Source organism: Crocuta crocuta, unplaced genomic scaffold (genome assembly GCF_008692635.1).
Source record: "Crocuta crocuta isolate KB4526 unplaced genomic scaffold, BGI_CrCroc_1.0 scaffold26, whole genome shotgun sequence".
Classification (NCBI taxonomy): domain Eukaryota; kingdom Metazoa; phylum Chordata; class Mammalia; order Carnivora; family Hyaenidae; genus Crocuta; species Crocuta crocuta.
Window position 1 is genome coordinate 11,778,534 of NW_027532249.1, and position 22,228 is coordinate 11,800,761.

At 39.3% G+C, this 22,228-nt stretch overlaps 1 protein-coding gene across 1 annotated transcript in view; it reads right to left on the reverse strand.

Moving 5' to 3' along the window:
* Positions 1 to 22,228, reverse strand: part of CLUL1 (clusterin like 1) — a 30,616-nt gene that overhangs the window by 3,033 nt on the left and 5,355 nt on the right. The window contains exons 3-6 of the mRNA XM_077778235.1: positions 20,212 to 20,379; positions 17,116 to 17,548; positions 10,599 to 10,736; positions 2,592 to 2,806 (exon numbers count right to left, since the gene is read on the reverse strand). Of these exons, the coding sequence (XP_077634361.1) occupies positions 2,592 to 2,806; positions 10,599 to 10,736; positions 17,116 to 17,548; positions 20,212 to 20,379 (954 nt within the window). The remainder of the gene's footprint in view (positions 1 to 2,591; positions 2,807 to 10,598; positions 10,737 to 17,115; positions 17,549 to 20,211; positions 20,380 to 22,228) is intronic.

The following is a 22,228-nucleotide window of genomic DNA, read 5'->3' on the forward strand; positions in this document are numbered from 1 at the left end:
TTTTACTTGCTGGAGTTTGTGTATGCCTCTTCAGTACTTGCTGTGTTATGGCTTTGCACTTTCTGTTACATGATGAAATAAGAGCTGTTATGAGAAAAATAACTTTTACAGGAGGTTTGGCAAAGTGGTTAAGTCCAGCAATTCTGGAGAAATGCTGCTTGGGCTTAAATCCCAGTTCTACCACTTTCTTGTGTGACCTCAGACAAGTTGTTTAGCTTCTCTGTGCCTCACCTGAAAAATGTGAAAAACAATACTTTATAGGATCACTGAGAATATTAAACAATCTGGTGTATGAAAAAAGTCTTAGAACATTGCCTGACATATACTAAGTGATCATTAGTGACAATGATTATTAGAAGAATATATCAATGAAAACCATAATTTTATTTTATATGAAGATTCTTATACAGCACTGCTTTTGTTTTCAATATAAAGACTTTTAGGTAAATTTATTAGTGTTACCCAGAGACACCAGAGTGGAAGCAAATTGAAGCATAGAATGGAAAATGTAATGAATGATAATGAACGATAATGAAAGCAATTAACTCTTGGCTGTAACTTTCTCAAGACTGAAAGTACTGCTCAAATTTTTCTTCTGATTTTATTCTTCAAGACAAGATCTTTTCCTTATTAGCCAAAAGTCTGTATTTTTGAGGATGATCAAGTATACTCTATTATTTTACTCTTCTAGAGTATGATCTAGCTAACGAAGGAAATAAATCAGAAAATCAGCCAGGTTGGGAGAGTGACTTTCAGAACCATTTGACTGTGTTCAACAGTTACAAATACATTTTACATCATTAACTAAAAAATACACATCATATGTATATACGCATACACACATATTTACACACACACGTACACACACGTAATGGAAATGAAAGTTCCATGATATATGCATATAATTTGTTAAGTACAATGCACTCATATTTTTTCTTCTAGTCTGCCCTACTCTGTTTTGTTTGTTTAATGTGCTGGATGTGACTCTAAACCTATATCTCAAACCACACATGGGCCACAACCTTGCAGTTTGAAAGAGACAGAAATATTAGGACAAAATGTCACTTAAGTCAGATTCCCTGGAAACAGAGCCTGAGACTCTGATTGATTAAGGGTGTCTTCAGGTGAAACTTTTTGGGGGATTAGGCAAGCAACATAGACAATAGGGAGAAGCTAATCTAGGATATGGCTTCAGGTAACCTCTGGCCTCAGCCTGATGCAGCAAGGAGCTCTTAAGTGGCCCTGAGGGCAACCCTTTAGAGAAGGGTTGGCGAGGGAGTGAACAGTTAGTAGCAGCACCAGCTAAAGTTGATAAGAGGCTCTGCGGCAATCTGAATAATGCACTGACATTATACGCTGCACAAAACATTGCTTTTTCAGTTCCTCTGCCCAGTGATTTTTGTATCCAAGTCTTTTTAGGAACCCATTGATAATAACGTCATCAGGAGTCACTAGCCTGGTGCTTTTGTTTGCTAACATAGTGCATAGCATGCGTTGTGGGAGTGAGGGTAGCAGGAGTTGGTCAGAAGAGAAATTCAGTCACTGTTTTATGTTATGCAGCAGGAGCTATTGGCTGAATGTGGGAAACGTGGTATAAAGTACAACTTAAGATGGCACTATGTTTTGATGTGAACATAATTCTAAGGTAAGTCAGCAGCTTTTTCTTTCAAAAACTTTGAGAGCTATAATTTACAAAGCCCTTGCTTTGAATAAGGAACCTCTAATAATTGCTTTACAGACCTCCATTTTGAGTTAGCTATTATTCCATTTTTCAGGTCGAAAAACAGACCTAGAAAGGGTATAGAACTTTCCCAAACTTACTCAGCTGCTAAATATCAGGGTCAGCCATTTGAACTTCGTTGCTTCACCTGGAAGTCTTCTCTCAAAAACTGCATTAATCAGATTTCTCCAAGGTTATTTGTATAAGTTAATTATATTCCTGTAGCTCTAAGCAGAATTGGCCATGTCTGGATTAGACATTTTATGTTGGTATTCTTTATAGAATTTCTTGTTTTTTTTTAATTTTTAATGTTTTATTTATTTCTGAGAGGGAGACANAAGGACCATGTACTACATTATAGCAGGTCAGCCTAAATACAATCATGATGAAAATATGAATATCCTCCTACAGCTTGTTTTTATTTTTATTTTTTTCATTTTTTCATTAAGCTGAGAAAGAAATTTTATTCTATTTTATTTTCTTTCATAGTTTATTGTCAAGTTGGATTCCATATAACACCCAGTGCTCATCCCAAGTGCCCCCCTCCATGCCCATCACCTCCCTTCCTCTCTCCCCCACCCCCATCAGCCCTCAGTTTGTCTCAGTATTCAAGAGTCTAATGGTTTGCCTCCCTCCCTCCTTCTCCTCTCCCATGATCCTCCATTAAGTTTCTCCTAATCCTCCTATAAGTGAAAGCATATGGTATCTGTCTTTCTCTGCCTGACTTATTTTGCTCAGCATAACACCCTCAAGTTCCATCCACATACAGCTTGTTTTTAAATGCAGATGTACTTAATAAGTGAATTCACAGGAAAAAAAATCAATGTATGCACACGTAATCTCCATATCTGTTCTTGAGTCTCTTCATTACCTTTATGGAGTTGAAGATGCTTTCAGTTCCTGGGGTCTGGTTTGCCAGTTCAGTTACCCAGCCAAATTCCTCTCTCATCTTCTCCATCAGATATGTGGTGTCCTCCAGGTGATGCTGGGTCATCTGGAGAATCTGGGCATATTGTTCATAGGACACATTGACTAATTTGAGGGCCTCATCTACTTTTGTGTGAAGTTCAGGTACATCAGGACAGTCTAGCAAAAGAGAAAGTAACATGGTAAAAGGAAATGCCCATGAAATTTGGAGTTGGATTGTGTGGGTTTAAATCCCAGCCCTTAATCTTCTACTTCCAGCCTTTTGACCTTGAGTGAGTTTTCAATTAGGCAAAATGGATGTGAATGAAATACCACTGTAGAGTGCCTGGTCACAAGACAGGCACATATTGGCGATTTAGCAAATGTTCCTTTTCCTTTTCCTCCTTGTTGTCGTGTTTTCAGGTCATTAGGACTACTCGCTGACATTCTGATTGGAACACATGGGAGACTGGGCTTCCCTGCCATCTTGAAGTTGAGTGTGGCCATTGTCCTGAGCAAGATATGTAGCAGGCCCTCCATTCAAATTGTAATTGACACAGCACAGAGTGAGAAATAAATCTTCATGCTTCCAAGCCACTGAGATTCTGCAGCTCTATGCTATATTGCACAACAGCCCATCTGAACTGAAACAGGATTATAGGAATTAACATAGCTATGCTGATGAGCAACTTGCTTGACATTGTATAAAGATTATCTGCAGCCTGTGGACATGTCTGTGTTAGGGTATTTGAGACCATGAGAGGTTGTTGTTATGGAAAAAGACCACAGACTTTCTAAACTGTGTCTTACACTGTTTACTAAAAAGCCATGCATGGGGAGCCTGGGTGGCTCAGTTGGTTAAGCATCTGACTTCATTTAACTCATGTCATGATCTCACGGTTTGTGGGTTTGAGCACCATGTTGGACTCTGCTGACAGCTAGTTCAGAGTCTGGAGGCGGTCTTTGGATTCTGTATCTCCCTGTCTCTCTGACCCTCCCCTACTCGAGCTGTCTCTTTCTGACTCTCAAAAATAAATAAAAAACATTTAAAAATTAAATAAAAAATAAAAATCCATGCTTTCAGGAAGATAGGGGTAGGAGAGAATCCACCAACCAGAGCTAGGTGACTACCTCATCTGAGGTCTTCTACATCAGTTTATGGGTTTCTTTTTGATACTTAAAATATAACACAAGATTCCCTGGCACCTTGTACTTTTTCAGAAATCATTGAGATTTTTGGGAGAGGAAGACCCTTGTACTTACTTATTAGGAAACCAACTTGTAATAGCATACATTTGAAAAGTGATTCAAGAAAATGTTTTGAAAATGAAGGGAGTTACAGTTAAGATCTAGTATACATTTGAAAGGAGATTCATTATTCTTTAAAAATGTCTTCATGTGCACTTCAGAGTTAACTTTTAGAATAGTAATATAAATATATAGATTTTAATTATGGGGGAAGAAGGTGGTGATTTTCCTCATGATTTAGGCAAGAAGAATTCTACAAGGGACTCTCATTTCTTCTCTTAGAGAGTACCAGACAGGAAAAAAGATTTTCATGAAACAAAGGTGAAACTTCCTGCAAAATACAATCTCACAGGAAAGGGAAAAAATAAAACTATAGTCACAGATGACATGATCTTGTATGTAGAAAGTACTAGGAATACATACACACAGGAAACTACAAAAACTAACAAATAATTCAGCAAGGTTGCAGAATACAAGATCAGTATATAAAAATCAGTTGTATTTCTATGCACTATGAACAAACCAAAACTGAAATTCAGAAAACAGTTGCATTCACAATAGCATCAAAAAGAACAAATTGCTTGTGAAAAAAACTTTTTAATTTTTTAATATTTATTTTTTAGAGAGAGAGAGAGAGAAAAAGAGCATGAGCGGGGAAGGGCAGAGAGAGAGGAGACACAGAATCTGAAGTAGGCTCCAGGCTCTGAGCTGTCAGCACAGAGCCTGACACAGGACTCAAACCCACAAACCGTGAGATCATGACCTAAGCTGAAGTTGGAGACTTAACTGACCAAGCCACCCAGACACCCCCCCTTCTTTCAAAACTTTTAAAAATGTTTATTTATTTTTGAGAGAGAGACAGAGCATGAACCGGGGAGGCCAGAGACAGAAGGAGTGTTTATGAAAAAAAATTTTTAAGTGGAAGACTTGTACACTGAAAACTAAAAAACATCTTTGAAAGAAATTAAAGAAGATTTAAATAAATGGACTGGAAGACTTAATATTGTTAGGATGGCAATATTCCACAAATTGATCTATAGATTGCTGAATTCCTTTCTGTAGGAATTGGCAAACTGATCCCAAAATTTATATGGAACTGGAAATGGCCCAGAATAGCCAAAACAATCTTGAAAATGAAGAACAAAGTTGGAGTATCACACTTCCCAATTACAAAACTTCCTACACAGGACAACAGTCAAGACAGTGTGGTATTGGCTTAGGATAGACATGTGGATCAATGGAATAGAATTGAGAGTTCAGAAATAAACCCTACATTTGCTGTCAATGGATTTTCAACAAAGGTGCCAAGATAATTCTATGGGGAAAAGAACAGTCTTTTCAAGAAGTAGAACTGAGATGGGGCGCCTGAGTGGCTCAGTCAGTTAAGCATCCAACTTCGGCTCAGATCATGATCTCACGGTTCGTGGGTTTGAGACCCGCATTGGGCTCTGTGCTGACAGCTCAGAGCCTAGAGCCGGTTTCAGATCTGTGTCTCCCTCTCTCTCTGACCCTCCCCTGCTCATGCTGTCTCTCTCTTTCTCTCTCTCTCAGAAATAAATAAAATATTTTAAAAAGTTTTTAAAAAAGAAGTAGAACTGAGATCACTGGATATTCAACTGTGAAAGAAAGAAGTTGGACTCCTACCTTACACCATATACAAAAATGAACTCAAAATGTATCAGAGACCTAAACCCATGAACTAAATATATAAGTCTCTTAGGTGAGACTTAAGTGTGAATCTGTGTGATCTTGATTAGGCAATGGTTTCTTAGATGTGGCATCAAAACACACACACACAAAATAGGCAAATTAGATTTCATCAAAATAGAATATTTTCATATTTAAAGGGGGACCATTCCAAAAGTAAAAAGGCAGCACATGGAATGGGAAAAATATTTGTAAATAATATATCTGATATGGGTTATTAAGAATATATTAAGAACTCTTAGAACTCAATGATAAAAAAACAAATAACATGGGGCAACTGGGTGACTCAGCTGGTTGAGCAGTCAACTCTTGATTTTGGTTCAGGTCATGATCTCACAGTTTGCATCCACCTCTGCACTGACACTAAGGAGCCTGCTTGGGATTCTCTCTCTCCCTTTCTTTCTGCTTTCCCCCCAGTCATGTTCCTTCTCTCTCTCTCTCTCTCTCTCTCCCTCTCTTTTGCTCAAATAAATAAACATTAAAAAAAAATAAAATTAAATTGTGGGCAAATGATTTGAATAGACATTTCTCCAAAGGAAATACACAAATATTCATATGGTAGTCGATAGGCTTCCAACTGTAAGAGTGGACAAGCTTTAATTTACAAGTACATTTCAAGTCTGCGCTTTGGTCACATTTGCCAGTGTCTCAGTCACTAAGGACAGACCCATAGCCGAGCCCAGATTCATGGACTGGAAAAACAGACTCTATCTCTTGATGGCAGAAACCACAAAATACTGTGGCCATTTTGTTTTTAATCTACTATACATATGTTTCCTTCTACCTCAGAGAGTTCCCAGCTTATGCTTAGGTAATTCTTAAGTAATTAATTAAATTAAGTAAGTAAATTCTTAAGTAATTTTAATATTGCCTATGTCACATTCAAATAAGATCTAGTTTAACTGATAATTATATAGTCATATAACAAAATGGGCAGGAGACAGAAGTTCTTTGGTATAAATCCCATGTGCCTACCAGTTATATTAAAAAATAAATACTACCTAAACAGGTGAAACCCCCACTCTGCCCCTTCCACATCAAAACCTCTCTGTCCTCTCAAAAGGAAACTACTATTTTGAATTTGGGTGTTTATATCCAGTACCAGTAATTGATATTGGAAAAGAAGAAAATAGTCACTTATAGTAAATCTGTTTAAAATCAAGGCCAGGGGAATGAAATCTGGCCATGTGTAGCAACACGTATGGAACTTGAGGGTGTTATGCTGAGGGAAATAAGTCAGGCAGAGAAGGACAGCTACCATATATTTGCACGTATAGGAGAATTAGGAGAAACTTAATGGAGGACCGTGGGGGAGAAGAAGGAGGGAAATAGTGGAGGAGAGGGAGGGAGGCAAACCATGAGAGACTCTTGAATGCTGAGAACAAACTGAGGACTGATGGGTGTAGCGGGGAGGGGATGGGGGGTGATGGGCATGAAGGAAGGAACTTGTGGGGATGAGCACTGGGTGTTATATGAAAACCAACTTGACAATAAACTATTATAAAAAATAAAAATATAAAATAAAATCAAGGCCAGGGGTGCCTGGGTGGCTCAGTTGGTTAAGCAGCCAGCTCTTGATTTCAGCTCAAGTCATAATCTCACAGTTTGTGAGCTCAAGCCCCATGTAGGACTCTGCACTGACAGCATGGAGCCTGTTTGAGATTCTCTCTCTCCCTCTCTCTCTGCCCCTAACCTGTTCATGCTCTCTCTCTCTGTCTTCAAAAATAAATAAACATTTAAAAAGGATCATCTATTATAAAAATTTAAAAAAATAAGTAAAATCAGGACCAAAATGTATGGTAAATAGTGGATAAACAAAAAGATTTATGATGTCTTGGAAGATATTTATCAAATATAAGATTTATTTATTATAAGATTTATAAGATCTTTTATCTATAATTAGAGCTATGTGCATAGTCTTAGAACAAGGAAAGAATAAAATATTGATTAAAGCGGCAAAATGATTGACAAAATGTAGAATAGTTGTTTGTAATAGCAAAACATAGAAGCAACTTAAATATACTTAAGGAGAATGGATAAATTGTGATATGCCTACAGAGACCAACACAACCGTGAATTAATGAATTAGAACATGTATTCATATGGCTAAATCTCACAAATTATACTGTGTAACAAACCAAGCTGCAAAAGAATACATAAGCAGTAATATTTACATTGTTAGAAAAAATTTTCCAAAATTTGGAAATAAGGCAGAAGAATGGCTGCATGTTGGGGCACCTGGGTGGCTCAGTCGGTTGAGCATCTGACTTGATTTCAGCTCAGGTCATGAAGTCTGCTTAAGATTCTATCTCTCTCTCTCTGTCTCTCTCTCTCTCTCTCTCTCATTTTCTCTCCCTCTCTCTCCTTCTGCCCCTCTCCCCAGTTCATGCTCCCATTCTCTCTCAAATTAAAAAAAAAAATGGCTGCGTACCTTTTCAATGTCATATAAAGCATTGTCTGAGAGGCCTATCTACAGATTCTCTTTCTCTAGGGAAATGATCTTTTGCTGGATTTACTACTTACTGTTGCTCAGGGCCAGAGTCTATGCACTTAGATGAACACCCTGGTTTGAAAAGTTGCAAGTGTTTTTTGTCCAGTAGAGATATAAATTATTTTGGTCTGATAGAAAACATAGCTGCAAAACTTACAGTTTTATTGCCCTTTAGGACATAATTAGTTTTATATCTAATTTTGCAATCTGACTTCAACACTCTATCTTTGACTGTAACTACTTCAGTCTTTCCTGTACTTCTTTGGAACACCTTCAACACTTTGCTGATTTCCTCATTAATAGGATGAATTAATCTTGACATGTGCTCATTTTATATTTGTATGAGTCATAGTTTTAAATTTAAAGATTATACTTTGACAATATAAAATTAAAACCATGTAACGCATTGCCAGGTATGCTGTGCATGTTATATATACATCACGTGATAACAGTATAAAGAAGAGCAAAGAAATAATAAACACTGAATTAAAAATAGCAGTTTCCTTTTGAGGAGATAAGGAGAATGTGATCTGGAAGGGGCACAGAGGGAATTTCATCTATTTTGGTGATGTTTTATTTCTTAATCAAGGATGTAGGCACATGGATTTTTGTTGTTTTATTCTCTGTATATTTATAACAAAATGCATTTTATAATAAAAGTTTTAAGTTATTAAACATTAGAACATTCTTTCTTTGATGATTTACCTATGCAGCAGTCGATTAACATGGCCTGTATTCCTGCCTGGCTCAGTTGGTAGAACATGTGACTCTGTATCTCAGAGTCATAAGTTCAAGCTCCACACTGGGTGTGGAGCCTACTTAAAATAAAAAAATTTATTTTAACTTCATTGCGTGTATTGTATATCTGATGCATTGTCTGTTGATTATCTGAGGCATTTGTATTATGTTACCTGATTTCTTCCATATTTTTTCCAGTTTTATTGAGCAGTGGTTGACAGATATAAGTGTAACGTGTAAACTATGATGTTCTAATTTACATATGTTGTGTAATACTTATTGCAATAGGTTTAGTTAACATTCATTGTGTCATATAGATACAACAAAAAGAAAACAAATTTTCTCCTTGTAACGAGAACTGGTAAGATCTTCTCTCTTACCAACTTTCCTATACGTCACACAGTAGTGTTAGCTGTAGTCTCATGTTGAAGGTTATATGCCCAGCACCTATTTATGTCATAACTTGTCTCTATTGACCACCTTCCTCCAATCCCCCCCTTGTCTGTCTTCTGTATTCTTTTATGATAGGAAGAGGTTATTCATCAAAGTTCCTAACTGGATGAAAGGAAGTTAATGATACATAGATGGGATGTTTGTGTGGGACTATTTTTGTAAGCAGTCAGGGTATTTGTGCAAATTTTTCTGCACTTCTGTAACTGTGACTTAAAAGGCAAACACTTGAATAATGAAAATCATTAGTATGTCAGACATTTTATTTTATCTGCAAAACACCTGTGTAAAATAGATATATTATTTCCATTCTCCAAATGATGAATCAGAGGTGCAGAGTCACTCAATTAACAATTCAGGAGAAATAACAAAAAGGTCCAGTTTCTATTCAACCTTGCTTTTTAGAATTGCCTTCCTTTAGTGAGGTAAAATGCAGAAGCATAGGAATCAAAATGTCTCTCAGCTTTTGTAGGAAAATGTGTTGGGGCACTAGCAGGTGGGAGGAGTGACTTTAATTAGGGGAAGGGAAAGGAGATGAGGGGAGGAAGGGAGAAGGGGAGGAGTCAGGGGAGAGAAGGATTTCTCACCTGGGAAAGGAACCAAAGGCCATTCTTGGCCAGGTCTGGGAGGGGAAAGACTGTGTGAGGAGCCCCTTTACATGTTTAAATACTAATTAATGATTAACCCAGGAGCTGGAAATAGTTAATGCCACTTAAAAATAAAACTCACTTGGGGCGCCTGGTTGGCTCAGTCTGTTAAGCATCTGAGCCTTGATCTCAGCTCAGGTCATGATCTCACTCTTCATGAGATGGAGCCCACATTGGGCTCAACCTGCTGACAGCATGGAGCCTGCCTGGGATTCTCTCTCTCTGCCCCTCCCCTGCTTGAGTGTGCTGTCTCTCGAGTGCTCTCTCTGTCTCTTTAAGTAAACAAACAAACTTAAGAAAAACTGTTTTTAAAAAACTCACTTGGCTAACAATTTGCTTACACAATGGGGAGATTGCCTCTGTGGTGGGATTTTTTCCCCCTTGTGGTAAGAAGGAAAGAGTACCCTAGTTTGCTCCTACTATTCTTTTTCACACATTAGTGTTTCTCTGTCTTTAACCACAGAAAATTCCACAGGAACTAGGAGGGAATTTTAAATAAGGGAAAAAGCGAGTTGACCTACTTTGGAATAATAAAAGCTTATAAAGCTACACTGAGCACCCCTAGATGGAAATAAACACGCAAAAAAAAGTGCTTGAAGGAAAATAAATTAATCCATGATGCTTTTAAAAGTGCAATTTTGTCCTCTGACCAGAATACTACTGAAATCTTGAGAAAATAATAATTATTTACCTTCCCACAGGTAATCCTGACATTTTTGGCATCTTGCATGAAACTGGAAACATTCTGACAAATTCTGGCCAAGTTCTGCACACGGTCCTCTGTCCTGGACAGGCAACATCTTTGAACTCAGGCTTCCATGGTTAGAGTCTGCAGGTAACAGCGTTTACACATTAATGTCATTAGAGTCTGCATTTTATTTTTTATTTAAAAATTTTTTTAATGTTTTTATTTATTTCTGAGAGAGAGAGAGGCAGCGTGAGCAGGGAAGGGTCAGAGAGAAAGGGAGACACAGAATCCGAAGCAGGCTCCAGACTCTGAGCTAGCTGTCAGCACAGAGCCCGACGCGGGGCTCAAACCCACAAACCGCGAGATCATGACCTGAGCTGAAATCAGACGCTCAACTGGATGGAGCCACCCAGGCACCCCTAGAGTCTGCATTTTAAAGGCGCGGACATGAGGTCATTTCTTTTTCTTAAAGGTTATTTCAAAATCTTTCCATATTCAATCATAGGAAAGTATATTGTTGCAACCAGTTGCTAGGACAATTTGACATCTATTAAAAATTGCACATATTCTTTAATCTAACAGTCACATTACCACTATTATGACTCATTATTATTTGTATACTCCTCCCTCTCTCAAAAAGGTTAATGCATATGATTTTATTTTCTGGAGGAAATCATGAGGAATCTTTTGGAAGAGATACTTGATGGGATATGAGAGGGCAGCTTTCATTTGTTTTGTTCTTTTATATATTTGACTTATATTTTTAATTTTTTAAAAATGTTTATTTATTTATTTTTTTTTAGAGAAAGAGAGAGTGTGAGCAGGAGAGGGGCAGAGAGAAAGAGAGGGAGACAGAATCTTAAGCAGGCTTTGTGCTGTCAGCACAGAGCCTGATGTGGGGCTCCATTTCATGAACCTGTGAGGTCATGACCTGGGCCAAAATCAAAAGTCAGACACTTAACCAACTGAGCCATTTAGGCACCCCTATATTTGAATTACTTTAAATTTAGTATGTCTTACTTTTATTATTTTTATTTCTGATATCCATGGATTAACTAAATAGGGAATTGTAAGCCACTTTTCTCTTTCGATTTCTTTCTATTTAAAAAATTTTCTAGGGGCACCTGGGTGACTTGGTTGTTAAGTGTCCGACTTTGACTCCGGTCATGATCTCACGGTTTGTGAGTTTGAGCCCCGCATTGGATTCTGTGCTGACAGCTTAGAGCCTGGAGCCTGCTTCAGATTCTGTTTCTCCTCACTCTCTGTTCCTCTCCCACTCATACTCTGTCTCTTTCTCTCTCTCAAAAATAAGTAAACATTTAAAAAATTTTTTTAAATTTTCTAATAATTATTTTAATCTTTTAAAGCTAAAATTAGGAAATACATTGGAGGCACTGGGAATGTCTCTTTCTAAAATTGGGTGGTAGGCATTTACTTTATTACTATTCCTCTTGCATTTCATATATATAATGTTATAAACAATGGATCAAGAATTTAGGAAAACATCTAAAGCAGATCACCTTTTTAGAAACCCTTTTTTTCTGGAAGAATTAATTCATATGAAAATGCTGATGTGAAAAAGAAGTCTATCCAACAGAGAATTGACAGTTCTCAGTTGAATGTTTCACATTAGGAAACATTTATTATTAATTTATAACCTGATGATTTTCTCCTGTATTGAATCATTAACATTTTAAAATGAAACATTTCATTTTGAGATAAATTGTGAAGTCTGTTGCTTAAAAACCTCTGAGGCATTGGTTAGATCATGTGGTGTATAAGGCAGCCATCCCCTTTTGTTGAGTGGGAAGTCATTTCTTCCCAGCTGCCTTCCTGAACCAACTCTTGTAGTCACCGAGTTCTACTGTAGAGCTTGTCTCTGCATTGTATACTGTTTACTTTCTTATCTATCTTCTCTGTTAGACTCTAAGCTCATTGAGGGAAGGGATTTGGTCTTATCATTTGAATCACATCATTCTTCTGTACCTTTACCTGTCATTTGTTATAGTATGGTCATGTAGTCGTTCACTGATCTGTTTTCCTTTCTCTGGACTGAGCTCCTAAGAGCTGTGTCATAATCATGGTCTCATTCCCAGCATCTAGATGAACACCTGGTATGTAGATCAGGGGTGGCAAATTCCAGGTCCGTATGGTACCAATTCCTCACCCTGGGCCATAGCATGACAGTAAGCTATTACTGAGCTCTAGAACCTTCTAGGCAGCTACTTCCAGTGCCATCACTCATAGCAATCATCTCCTCTCTCCACATGCTTCTGTTTCCCCACCCCGGTCAAAGGGAAAATTAAAGTCAGCAATGTTCTCCAATGTGGGATTAGAACTCATATTTCCCAGCAACCAGCACTGCATCAAGCTACTGTACTACACAGTTTTATTGAACACAGTCTTATCTGTCCTTGCCAGGGATTCATAAGGCAAGTGAGGTCAACTGCAAGAGCTATTTTATTCTCTTTCAATAGGAACTTAGGTCTTGAAAGATCAAAGTAGGAAAGAAATTCTCCCATATGGAGACTAAAATGAAATCACACTCAATCAAATAAAAAAATATTAACAACCAAAATATATCAGATTTTTTACTGCTGCCTCTTTCCCCTTAATGGTGTTCATTATTCAATTTTAGCTATTTTTTCTAATTTTAACTCTTAGGACAATCATGACAAATAAAGCCCATCCATTAAGGTTGTCAGATACACTGTGCTCACTCAGTCAGTGTTGGCCATCAGAATTGATAAGAGGCTTATAGGGGCTCCTGGGTGGCTCAGTCAGTTAAGTGTCCGGCTTCAGCTCAGGTCATGACCTCATGGTTTGTGAGTTTGAGCCCAGCGATGGGCTCTGGGCTGACAGCTCTGGAGCCTGGAGCCTGGAGCCTGGAACTTGCTTTGGTTTCTGTGTCTCCCTCTCTCTCTCTGCCCTCCTCTGTTCACTGTTTGTCTCTCAAAAATAAATAAGTGTTAAAAAAATTTTTTTGGAAAAAAAAAGAGGCTTGTATTCATTTCCTGTTGCTGTTGTAACAGACTACCACAAATGTAGTGGATTGAAATAATCCAAATGATCTGGTTGTGTGGGTCAGAAGTTTGAAATGGTCTCACTGACCTAAAATCAAGGTGTTGGCAGGGATTTTTTTTTTCTGGAGGCTCTAGGGGAGAATCTGTTTCCTTTCCTTTCCAATTTCTAGGGGCCAACCACAGTCCTTACTTCATGGCCCTCTTCCTCTACCAGCAAAGGCAGTGAAGTAGGGGCCAAGTCCTTCTCATACTACCATCTCTATAGATTTTGCTCTGCCTCCCTCTTCTGCTTTTTAAAAAATGTTTATTTATTTATTTTGAGAGAGAGAGAGAAAGCATGCATGTGAGTGGGGAAGGGGCAGAGAGAGGGGGAGAGAGACAATCCCAAGCAGGCTCCGTGCTAAGGGTAGAGCCTGTTGTGGGGTTGGATCTCATGAACCGAACCATGAGTCAGATGCTTAACTGACTGAGCCACGCAGGTCTTACCCCCCCAATTTTAAGAACCCTTGTAACCACATGGATAATTCAGAATAATCTCCCCACTTTAATGTCAGCTGACCAGCACCCTCAATTCCACCTAAAACCTTACTTTCCCCTTGCCACATAACACAACATGGCACCTCACCTACCACCTGTCCAGAAAAGTGATGGAAACCACTTGCAAATACCCTATGGCCCCTGCCTGACTATTCTTTTTTTTTTTTTAATTTTTTTTTACAAATAGTTGTCAAATTAGTTTCCACATAACACCCAGTGCTCATCCCCAAAGTGCCCTCCTCCATGCCCCTCCCCCCTCCCCCCCCACATCCATCAGTCCTCAGTTTTTGTCAGCATTCAAGAGTCTCTCATGGTTTGCCTCTCTCCCTTTCCCCCACCATTTCCCCCCTTCTTCTCCCCCTCGTTCCTCAGTTAAGTTCCTCCTAATCCTCCTATACGTGCAAACATGCCTGACTATTCTTGATAAATAGTCTACATGTGCTCATCCGAGAAGAAAATGTCTCTTCTGTTGAGCTAGTTGTGTGCTGTCAGGTTAGGGCAGGGATAACAGAGAAAGAAGAGTAGAAAGGGCATTTTGTTATGTTTTTTATACTTGCATTTACATTATATTTGCATCACAAGAGGCTCTGGATATTCAGGTTATGGGCAAGGTGGAGCCTTTACAGAGGGTCGCTGGGGGGGTGGGGGCTGAGTTGTGTGAATGGGGAGGAAGCTGGGGCAGAACTGTTAGAAACCTACATTCTTACTGGGTGGGTTAGGAGGGGGTTGTAGTAATTGGGAAGTTATTCATCTGCAGGGCAGATGAATCACTATGTACTCCTCTGCACATTTGAATGTAGCAACCCACTTATAAGGTTGTACACAATGTGAAAGATGGGAGGGGGGCCATATTTTGTTTTAATGAACACATTCTGCATATTATCCCCAAACAATGGATATCTATTTAAAAGTTATGGGGGCGCCTGGGTGGCTTAGTCGGTTAAGCGTCCGACTTTCGCTTAGGTCATGATCTTGCGGTTCGTGGGTTCGAGCCCCGTGTCGGGCTCTGTGCTGACAGCTAGCTCANAGTGATGGAGGGGCGTCTGGGTGGCTCAGTCGGTCGAGAGTCTGACATCGGCTCAGGTCATGATCTCATGGTTCGTGGGTTCGAGCCCCGTGTCAGGCTCTGTGCTGACTGCCAGCTCAGAGCCTGGAGCCTGCTTCAGATTCTGTGTCTCCCTCTCTCTCTGACCCTCTCCTGCTCACACTACCTCTTTTTCTCTCTCTCTCTCAGAAATAAATAAAAAATTAAAAAAATTTTAAAGTTCAGGCAAAAATCACTTAATATCACTCTAGCATTGATATATTTAGTCTACTGCCTTGATGCTTTTCCTGAATATTGGTGAATTTGGGACCTCAGAATAGAATACCAGAGAAAACACCTGACTTACAAGAAAAGTCCTCCAGACCCTGAAATAGAACCCAGCAATGATTCCAGTAATGATGGCTGTTCTCTACTCATGGAACAATGGGATGGGAAGGATGTCATCTATTGTGTTTTGGCTTTGGTTTCTGGTACTGTGAGAGAGGCTCCTTCTGTATAGAGACCAGTGATGCAATGTCATGGCAATTTTGAGAATTTGATTCAGATGTTGCCAGCTATAGCTGATATTATTGGAAAATAGATAGGAGGAGCTCATTTCTTTCTGCATACAAAAAAATGTGCATGATTAATATATACAAGTTGAAGAGTCTGGAGAGAAGTATAAACTCCTGAAACTATTACCGCGATCTATGCTGTATACCTATCCATCACTTCCAGAAATGTCCTCCAGTCCTCTTATTTATTTAATTATTACTATCATTACTATTATTAACAATGTTTAACATAAGATCTACCCTCTTAGCAAATTTTCGAATATACAGTGCAGTGTTTTTAACAACAGGCACTATTCTGCACAGTTGGACTTGTATCTTTAGGACTCACTCATCTTATGTAACAGAAACTTTGTACCCTCTGACCAACATCTCTCCATTTCCCCCTCCACTCAACTCCCAGGAACCTCATTCTATTCTTTGCTTCCATGACAGACTATTTTAGACTCCTCATCTAAGCGTTATCATATAGTATTTTTCCTTCTGTGTGTGGTTTGTTTCACTTAGTGTAATGTCCTGTAGGTTCATCCATGTTGTCAGAAAGGGCAGAAGGAGCCTCTAGAAGGAGCTCACTTTATTTTTCATGCCAGAGGGGAGCATTCTTTCATGTGGCTTTGTGGTCCATAAGACATAAGACATAAGACTAAGGAAATGTAAACCTTACCTTGGCCCACCCAACAACTCTCATTTCTGAGATGCTGTGTCCCAGCCACTCCACAGAAGTGTGAGGAAGGTACCTCCTTCTGCCTGGAGACACACTATCCAACATGGTCTATCTTGGGGCATGTTTGGTATTAGGAGAAGGCAATTCGTATCCTTTACAGAAATTCTGATTTCTATAGCTTTGGGTTTGTCTATGAGCATCTTCTGTGGCTTTGTGCATAAATGTTATGATTTAAGGATTATGCCAGTGATGCAGAGGAGGCTATGGAGGCCACTAAAAGTGACCTAGTTATAGGTGACACTAGACTTCTTCCCAAACTGGGAGTTGAGGAGTCTAGACTGATTTTAAAGCAGCCCTGTGATGTTCAAGCAGAATAAAGCTGAGCATACCTACACAAGTTCTGATAAAGGAAACAACCATTTTGTTCAACTTCTCACTCTGCTAGCATTTTTCTTTCTCTGCTTTGAAAAACTTACTTTAAAAAAACAGAACTGCCCCACAGGGCTCTTAACAATGATGGAAGAGGGATGGTGTTTGGCAGACTTCAAAGCTTTCTTTAAGAGGCTCTGAAACAATTATCCATAAATTGTCACTCTCAGAAACATTGTACAATGACTTAGAAATGTCTGCCATTTCCAAAGGTAAACAAAGTCTGACCTTACTATTAACATCTAAATAAAAATCATCTATTAATACTTGCCGTTGTCTTGCTTTGGTAAATCCGCTATTGCATTCAGTGTCCCAGTGATTGCCGTGCTGAGACTCTGATAAACAGAGAGGCTGAAATTACAAAACAGCTGGAAGAAGGTGGGAATGTCCCAACTTTGCACAGGATCCATTTTTTTCTCTGGCTCTTTGGGTAAAACTGGAAGAAAGCTAGGCTGCATGGAGTCTGTATCTGACATGAAATATGATTGAAAAGCCTGGTCAAATTCTCGCTGCATCTGTTTGAATACATTAAGACTCCTGTTAAAGAGAAACCTCACATCCAGAGTCAACTGGCTGAACACACTCTCTATTTGGGCCACTTGTGCATCCTCCTCAATGAACGTTTCACCAACAGGGAGAGCTTTTTCATTGTTGTCGTGGAAAGGAAACAAGTATTGATATATCTTCCTGAAAAACTCTTCGACCTGTGGGGTGGGGTGGAGGATAGAAATGGAATAAGAAATTAATAATTTTCTTTCTGGATCATTTCTTTTTTTTTAAATCTTTATTTTATTATTTTAAAATGGAAGGACAATTAACATAGACCATTTCTTATTGTAAATTTTTTTTTTAATTTTTATTTATTTCTAGGAGAGAGAGAGAGACAGCATGAGCAGGGGAGGGTCAGAGAGAGAGGGAGATACAGACTCTGAAACAGGCTCCAGGCTCTGAGCTGGCAGTCAGCACAGAGCCCGACACAGGGCTCGAACCCATGAACCGCGAGGTCATGACCTAAGTGAAAGTCGGACGCTTAACCGACTAAGCCACCCAGGCGCCCCATTCTTATTGTAAATTTTAAAGTCAACTTGCAGTGGTCATTCCAAATCAAAAACAATTCTGGGCAAGCTAGGAAAAGGTGACTCATTTTAAGATAGTTTATTAACACTCTTGTAACTCTGACTTCGATTGTGGAAATAGGATCTGAGATTCTTCCTTGTTTAAGTTTGCCTGCGAAGGCCAAGTTTTTAATATTGCTGGCAAGCCACAGCTTGATGTACTGATGGTGGTTGGCATGTCATGGTCTAAAGGGAACCCCAAAACTGTGTAGGTTGCCCCAAAACTGTGAAGTCTCTTGCCTTTCATCTATGTCTTAGGGTTTTGTGTTTTTGTTTTTGTTTTGTTTTGTTTATTTTGTTTTGTTTTTTTCTTTTGTTCCTTCAGTGTAATGTTGTTAGTGACTTTATGGTCTTTCTTGTCTCATAAATTAGTCCATGGAAAGGAAAAGATAAACACATTCATACTAATTATAGATGCCTGATAGAGTTAAAGAGGTAACTTAGGAATAGTTACATAGTAGTAGTGATCAAATCCCTCCTTGGCTGGAGTCAAAGAAATGAATCCCTAATTGTAGAATTTTACACTCAATGGGAGAATATTTTCCAGCAGTCACACCATGCCCTACATCTATATGACTTCCAAGTTCGTGCTAGAACACAATGCCCTTATATGGTAGTGCTGTGGCCATGTTGAATGTTATGGAACATACCAACTATCAGACATCACAACTGTAGCATCCCAATGCTGTTCAAAGAATTCCCTAGAAATTCTTAAGATTACTTACCCTTTTCTCAAAAAGTGATCTGGGGGTTGGGGGAGTGGGGACACCTGGTGGCTCAATAAGTTAAGTGTCCAATTCTTGATTTTGGCTCAGATCATGATCTCATAGTTTGTGAGATTGAGTCCCATGTCAGGTTCCACACTGACAACATGGAACCTCCTTGGGATTCTCTCTCTCTCTCAAAATAAAAACATAAACTTAAAAAAAAAAGGAATCTGGGTGGATGGTCTGTCCCTCTCTCTGCCAGCTTCTATTTACCTGAATCCATCCACAAAAATAAACTTTAAAGCCCCAAGAAATTTTCAAAAAGTCACACAACTGGCACAGATAGGAATGGTCCCCAAATCTCTGACTTCCAGCTCTTTCCACTGTATTCCGGTGTATTGGAGAGTGACAGTGGCTATAAAAATAGAGCAGATGCAATTAACAGTGGAGGCAAATTAACTTGGCAGATGAATTGGCCTAGGGGTTGCTCCCTCTATAATTGGGTACAGCGCTGCCAAGCCAGGAGCATACGCTAAGTAGTGCACGCTCTAATATGGAGAGGGAAATTTCACTGCATTTCATATTCAGCTCACTTCTTGAAGGGGAAGAGAAATTCAGGCCAATAGAATAGGAGCATTTTATGGGGCAGAACTTATCCTATTCAGGGCACCACCCTCTGTGATTCCCTCTGCCCAGACAATAGCCAAAGGGGACAAAACAAATAAACATGCCAGTCCTATAGGGAATGCACAGATATGGTTAAAAGGACATGGGTATGTGCATGTGAGTATTGCTGTAAGAGGACAAGCCTATTGAAGGAGAGATTCAGGAGGCAGAGGATGTCTTCAAATGTTTGGCCTCCGGGGAAAAAATTAAAGTGGGTTGAAATCAGAGACTATAATACTATTATTTAGAATGCAATTCAGCAAACATTTATTAGATACCTACAATGCTTAAATGAAAACAGCTAACATATGGTCCCTGCCCTCAAAGAGCTTACAATCTAGTGGGAGCATATTCACAACGAACAAATACAAGGCAGGAAGATTAAGGATATTTCCAAGAGGGATATACACAGTGTCATTAAAGGGAGAGACGAACACTGCATGTTTTACCTTAAAATTTGAACATACACATACATATGTATGAGGTGACTCATACATAGCATGAATGTTAAATTCTAGATTATAAAAGGCCAATATCAGGTCAGTCATTTCTGTTCTAAATAGTTAAAAGAATTAATTTTTAAAAATTAAGCTGGAGTGGGGCGCCTGGGTGGCTTAGTCGGTTAAGCGTCCGACTGACTTTCGCTTAGGTCATGATCTCGCCGTTCGTGGGTTCGAGCCCCGCGTCGGGCTCTGTGCTGACTGCCAGCTCAGAGCCTGGAGCCTGTTTCAGTCTGTGACTCCCTCTCTCTCTGACCCTCCCCTGCTCACGCTGTCTCTCTCTCTCTCTCCTAGAAATAAATAAAAAAATATAAAAAAAAATTAAGCTGGAGTAGGTACCTTAAGAATTCTGAAACCTTGAGCTCTATTTTTCCCTTACCGTATTTTTCATAGAGGACCAGCTAGACTGGCAGGTTCTGTAAAATCTCATGCAGTCACTCTCCAGGCAAGATTTGCATTCGTCCCAGGAATCTGTCAAAGACTCCTGGCATAGATTTTCTTCTTCTTCCAGATGTTCCTGAACTTCATTCATGAGTTTCAGGGATTCCTAATTAAAAAGTAGAAACAAACATCCTATTTCCATTTCGTAACTCTGTGTGTACCTTAGCTGGTTTTTAAAATATGTGTATTCTGATGTACTTCTTCATTCTTTCTTTGGGGCCCCTAGCTGCTGACAGATCTACCTGAATGCTTTCTGTTTGATTAAAGAAAAGAGCACTGATTGATCCCTACTGAAAACTGAAAGTCTTATCCATCTATTTATTTATTCAACAGCTATTTATTGGGTACTTGCTATGGGACAGACATTACACTAGATGGGGGTGAACTAGGAAGTGGTCCCTACTCTGGGGAATGACTGTAATTTACCTGTTTACTTGTCTGTCTTCACATCTAGTTCTTGGAAGATGTGGAAGGTGGGCTTTAAGGCTTATAAAGCTGACAAATTTATTTCCTTCATTTATGCTATCTTTAATTTTTTATATATTCTTAAACATTGCAAGAAAGGGCAATTCTTGTATATCAAATCAGATCTGCCCAGCCAGCTATACTCTAATTGCAGAAATGCCCTGTTCTGAGGTCTTCTTTCTTCTTGTCTATATTCCGAGAGCTCCCTCTCGTGGTACATTGCTGTATGTGGCCACGTCCCATGCCCAGAGGTAAGGAGCCTGTCCCTGAGAACCTTAGCCCTGCCCCAGGACCTCTCCCAAGTCCGGCACCCCTGCGTAGACCCCTGGTCTCCTTGCTAGTGTGGACTTCTAAAGACAGGCTCCCTCCAGGGGAATGACCTGGTATCATGGAGTCCTCCATAAAACAGTCTTAGAGCTAACAGTGACTCCCTTAAGTGAAAACCACATGGTGGGGGCAAAGTTTCTATACTTAAAACCAATTTAGTATTGATTTTCACCCAGTAGAAAAGAAAACACCTTTCCCTGTCGTGTTAAACCCAAAGAACTACTTAGGGCACTGAGAATCTTTAGAGAATTTCCTTATCTCCTTGGGCACTGCAGATCAATTTGGGCTCCTACATTTTCTCAAGAAAGTTACCCCACCATGGCTGAAATAATACTCTCCACAATTCCTCAGTCAGTACCATTTTTGTTTTATTTTATTTTTATTTTTTAAATGTTTATTTATTTTGAGAGAGAGAGAGAGAAAGAGAGAGATAAAGGCAGAGCATGAGCAGGGGAGGGCAGAGAGTGAGGGAAGATACAGAATCTGAAGCAGGCTCCAGGCTCAGAGCTGTCAGCACAGAGCCTCACATGGGGCTCAAACTCACAACTGTGAGATCAAGACCTGGGCCAAAGTCAGACACACAACCAACTGAGCCACCCAGGTGTCCCAGTCCATCTCAATTTTAAATGTCCTCTTCATTGTCACCATAAACCAAAACCCCAATATTTCCAATTTCAAACTATACTCGCTGTGTTACCTTTGGGCAAATGACTTAATGTCTCCTAGCCTCAGTATCTTTCTTAGCAAATAGGAATAGCATTAAGATTGATCTCTTATGGTTTTGTATTAAGTGAGATAAACAAGCAAGGCACATAGTGTGCCTCGATTTCTTTCCACTCATCTCCAAGAGCGCAACAAAAATCAGTTACCAAATCACACACCCCAAGTTTTGGTAGTGAAATGTTGCCATGGAGAAGGATCTCTGGGTAGAAATGCCCTGCCCGTTCCTTCTGTTTCCCCCTAAACTGTCCTACCCACTGACTATTCTTGTAATTTACAGCTTCTCAAAGTCCCATATAAACTTGGTGTGAGGGTCAAATCACTTTAAGCCATCCTGGAGATTCCCACTTTCAGTTAATTTCAGTTGCTTTCAGTAAATATTAATAAGGAGGGGCTGCAGAGGGCTCTGTGATGACACTAGGTCACCTGAGGGTGGGTGGTTC